Here is a 4,363-nt window from a genome sequence, read left to right as displayed (position 1 = left end):
GCACAGACCGTCTTTGTTATGATTTTGCATTTTGCCTTTTCAAAACTGCTTCTTACTCTTGTGGCGGTTTAGAGCTGCTGTCGCTCCAATGCGTGTAAACAAGAAACATCTCATCTGTCTGGACGCCTTATACTTGGTGGTTAAAGATGCATACCCACGTGATATGATGAGACCTACGTGACTCTTATAAGTGATGATTGATTAAATGTTTGTTTCTTTGTTCATCACAACGTCCGAATAAGCCGGGGTAATCTCTTAAGAATTGGCCGGAGAAGCTTGTCCACAGCTATTTGACGTCATATGCATGCCGACCCGTGCGGCCTTTATGATCCCGTGGGTCAGTGGTCCGGGGCTCGAGGCTTGGCGCGTTCCGTATAATTAAAACCGTTCCTAAGCGCGCGCATGACACATGGAACAGATCGTTCGTGCGCCGAGCAATTAAAGCAAAAAGGGGCGGGGGGGGGGGGGCATCTTACACAGCCCAAATTTTCATCAAACCCTCAAATAAGCTGCACCGCATCAAACACGATACCCTCGTATTCGTCGGCGAAGTGAATGAATTCACGGACCACTTTCCGAGCCCTGGGTTTTTGCCGACGCGCCTTACACGCAGCTGGGGTGTAATGCCGGCTGCGCCTCACCAGGCGCTGGCTTGTCCCGTCGTCTCAAGCGATCGCAGAAGATTTGATCTGAAACTTAAGGACGCGGGAGTTTCGGTTAGCCGTAAACAGTGTCGGTTTCTCGTTCGTCCAGTCGGAAATTCTGTTACGCCTCTGTGCGCTGATCACTGACGAGCGTAAACATCGCACAGACTTATTATTAACACGGACTTTTGTTTGACAGATGTGTCTCAGCCTTTGTGCATCTTAAGAAATGACCGTGATGTCGAACTTTTTAAAACATTTTTTTTTACCTGTCTCTGACTTCGCAATAGTTTAACTAACGTTCGGTGATAAATGAAGAATCAAGTTCAACCTGGAGGAGAGTAGTTCTGGCTGTCCAAAGTGGGACAGTGGAAGTATTTTTGATTAGAGAAAGTATTTTGGTCTCTTCTTAGGCGTACGTTTTGTGCAGCATAAAGTCTGCTTTACGCTCGGTTTTTCATTGGATTCTATGTATTGCTGAAGCAAAGCATACAGTGAATGTTTATTCTGGGTTTACAACAAAGTTGTAAGTTGTAAACCAAAGTTTAAAATATGTTCATTATTATGTAATTACGAACGAATCGGCGCTCTCTCTCGTAAGTGGGTGCTACTGCGTTGTCTGTTGAGTTCGGACCCACTGTGGCCCTGTGTAGCGGACTCCATCTGGCTCTCTGCCTCACAGGCTGTGTGGAGAATTCAAAGAATGCCTTCCAGCTTCTCCACGGCCCTTCTGTCTGTATTAGCTAAATCGTTTTCCTACAAGCACCGTTTCTGGAATAATGTTAACGTGCGTGTTTTTATTAGATAAATGGAATCAGAATCCCCAGAAGTCAGTGAACAAAGAAAGTGATTTCTGAGAATCTGGTAAAATATCTGATTCACTTTGTTTGTTTGTGTGTGTGTGTGTGTGTGTGTGTTTTATTACACCAGCCAGAGCAAAATAATCACAGATGGTCTAATGCTCAGCCTATATTGTACGTGTGTGTGTGTGTGTGTGTGTGTGTTAACACACCGCCAACGCTCGAGGTCTTGGGTTGCAGTTTCGACATTTCCAAAAATACAGTCTGAAAAACGAGGCACCCTTTTACCTCAGATGCTTCCCGATGGTCTCCACCTGCTGTACAGAGGCTCCGTGACACAAACGCGCTTCGCTGCCTATCGCGCGGGACCACGCTTCCACTGCACCGGTGCGCGCGAAGAACCTGCGTCGCCGTGCTCGCTTTCATATATTTCATCTGGCCGCACGCGTGCGCGAGCTAACAATCCTGCTCGGTATTATTTGATCTCGGCAGTGGCACGAGGAATAAAGAAACGTATTCGCCAACCTCGTGCGCTTCTGTAGGACGAGCGGATACGCGGAAGTAATGTCAGGTCTGCGTCTGTCCGCTGCTGCTTTCTTTCCTTTCGGGAGACGATCTTCTTCAATTGAGCTGCGTTCGTTTGAGGATTGCCAGTCCTCTCTCCCTCGCCTCCTCTCCATGGTCTTAACCCACTCCTTTTTCATCTGTGCCTTTTCTCTACTTTGTTCTCTCTCTCTCTCTCTCTCTCTCTCTCTCTCTCTCTCTCTCTCATCCTTACCCTATGCCTTTCCAGTTAACACCCGAGTCTGGTTTTTTTTTTCTCTTCTCGCCACCCGCGATACATACATATGAAAGGAAACCACATGAGAGGTGTTCCGTCATCCTTAAAGTTCTCTGGTTGTTAGAGTGTCACACCTGGGTTGATTCAGCCCTCGCTGCTTTCTGTCTGCGTCGAGTGCGCGAATTCAGGTGACAGAAATAAGATGCAGCCTGTGTCCGTTGAGACCCACGGCCACAGATGACGCTATCGACTTAAAGCTCTTGTACATTATCGTATTAATTCTCATGCCTCCTCGGTGATTATTCTCAGCGTTATATCGTTACACACGAGCCGAGCCTCCCAAACATCCGGTGGCTGGTGCAGGACTAATGTTCACGGTCATTTCCCGGTACTTTTGGCGGCGCAGACGCGCTCTCTCTGGTGAGAGGAGGTGGCGTTTCTGCTGCGCGCTGTCAGATTTTAAGCGCACGAAAGAAGTGAAGGAAAGACACGCGGGGCCGGCTGGAACCTCACATCTGGCGCGCGGTCAAGTTTGCGCCCCCCGAGGTCTGAATTCTCGTTCCTCACTCGCCTGTAGCGTGCCACTGAAGTGTGTCGCCGAAAATGGCATATTTTCACTTGCTTCATACCGTTCTCACTTGCTGGCGTTACATTTTTTTTTATACATAAATAGTAGGTAAAATAATTGTGTTTGTGCCTTTAAATTCGTTGATCTGTGGTTTGAGAGAAGATTTGCCAATCTGCATCTCTTGGTTTAATTTCAATTGCTAAACACTTCTGTCGTTAGTAGTTAGTTCAGATTAGATGCAAACTCCGATACCCCAGATCTCTGTGAACAAGATCCGACGTCTATTCTTAGTCTGCCTCAAAGGAATAGGACAGGAAGACTGCGACTGTAGATTCGCATCCAAACATCCGCTCTGCTTATTTTATTACTACCAGGGAGGTTATACTTAACGCACGCACTTCACGCACCCACGTTTAACTTAGGACGTTCGGCGCGTATAATTACTGTTCTTTTTTTTTCATTTGCGAATAGGTGGCACCACGCGCGATACGAAGCATCCGGTGAAGAACTCCCAAAGACCTCCCCAAATGTAAGCTACTCATTAAACGCAACGTAATTCCCAGTAGGATATTGTTCCGTTTGGTAACCATTCGGGTTTGTTTTTGTACGTCCATCGTGCGCGCATGTTGTAAGTGGCCCTTTCCTTAAAAGGAGCCAGACGGATGACGTGCTCTGGGCTCGCGCTATGCGATGTGACGGAGCCCGGTCTCGCGCGCAGATCATTCTAATGTTTTTGCACGCGGAGTCCTCGAGCAGAGTCTACGGAGAAAGGCGCGCAGGTTAAGTGTGAGTGCAGCGAGCGCGCGGAGCAGGCGTTGGAGATTTGACAGTCAGCCTCTGAAATAACGGCCCAAACTGCGTAGTATCTCAAGCACGTTTTTTTTTATTTTATTTTTTTTTTATTATTATTATTTTGCTTTATATTATTTGACTTATATTTACTAAGGCGGGGAGTGCAGTGATGCTGGCGTGTGAGATTCGCGCTTTTGTCCGTGAACTTTCTTGTATCTTCTCGATTCTGTGCGGAGTTGCTGCCTTTAACCTGGATTTAGAAAAGCCCGCGGTCTACACTGGCCCAGTCGGGAGTTACTTTGGATACTCGGTGGACTTTTACCACCCAAGCCAGGACAGAAACGCGTAAGTTGATTAAATTCCACTGCCGACAAAGGTTTAATTCGCGTATTTTTGTTGGACAAAGAAGAACTCGTATGTATTCCTCGTTTAATTAACTGCATCTAAGGACTGACGTTGCAATTCTCTGGGTTAGTTTTCTTTGATGATGAAGTAATGAAGCTCATTTTCCTCCGTCATGAATTCAGGTTCAGCACCACTAACGCGAAGCAATATCTGATTCTCTTAAAGCCCTGGACTCTTGCTCTGTCCTTATGTAAACCTGTTCAATTATTATTGAATTATCATCATATGTGCTGCATTATGTTTAATCAGTGATGCAGTGAGTAATCATTGCTGCGAAGCTGTCCAGTGTCCAAGCTTAATGTCGATTGTTGTTGTTGCTGTTGTTGTTGTTGTTGTCCTGTACTTGTCTTTTGTCTTCTGTGAAGGTACATTT

The 4,363-nt window shown here is 46.4% G+C and overlaps 1 protein-coding gene across 3 annotated transcripts in view; it reads left to right on the top strand.

Annotated features, from left to right (window-relative positions):
- The first annotated feature begins 1,712 nt into the window (after positions 1 to 1,712).
- Positions 1,713 to 4,363, top strand: part of itga8 (integrin, alpha 8) — a 63,111-nt gene continuing 60,460 nt past the window's right edge. Inside the window, exons 1-2 of one of the 3 annotated variants that reach the window (XM_081715193.1) lie at positions 1,713 to 1,831; positions 3,265 to 3,322. In XM_081715193.1, the coding sequence (XP_081571319.1) occupies positions 1,738 to 1,831; positions 3,265 to 3,322 (152 nt within the window). In that variant the 5' untranslated portion in view covers positions 1,713 to 1,737. Of the gene's footprint in view, positions 1,832 to 2,578; positions 2,772 to 3,264; positions 3,323 to 3,388; positions 3,931 to 4,363 lie in introns of those variants that run through there. The other 2 variants (XM_081715194.1, XM_035526043.2) reach the window with 2 other exon arrangements.

Source organism: Electrophorus electricus, chromosome 1 (assembly GCF_041902795.1).
Source record: "Electrophorus electricus isolate QZ-2024a chromosome 1, ASM4190279v1, whole genome shotgun sequence".
Lineage (NCBI taxonomy): Eukaryota > Metazoa > Chordata > Actinopteri > Gymnotiformes > Gymnotidae > Electrophorus > Electrophorus electricus.
Note: the sequence above shows the minus strand (reverse complement) of the source record. Positions and strands in the feature narration are given on the sequence as shown.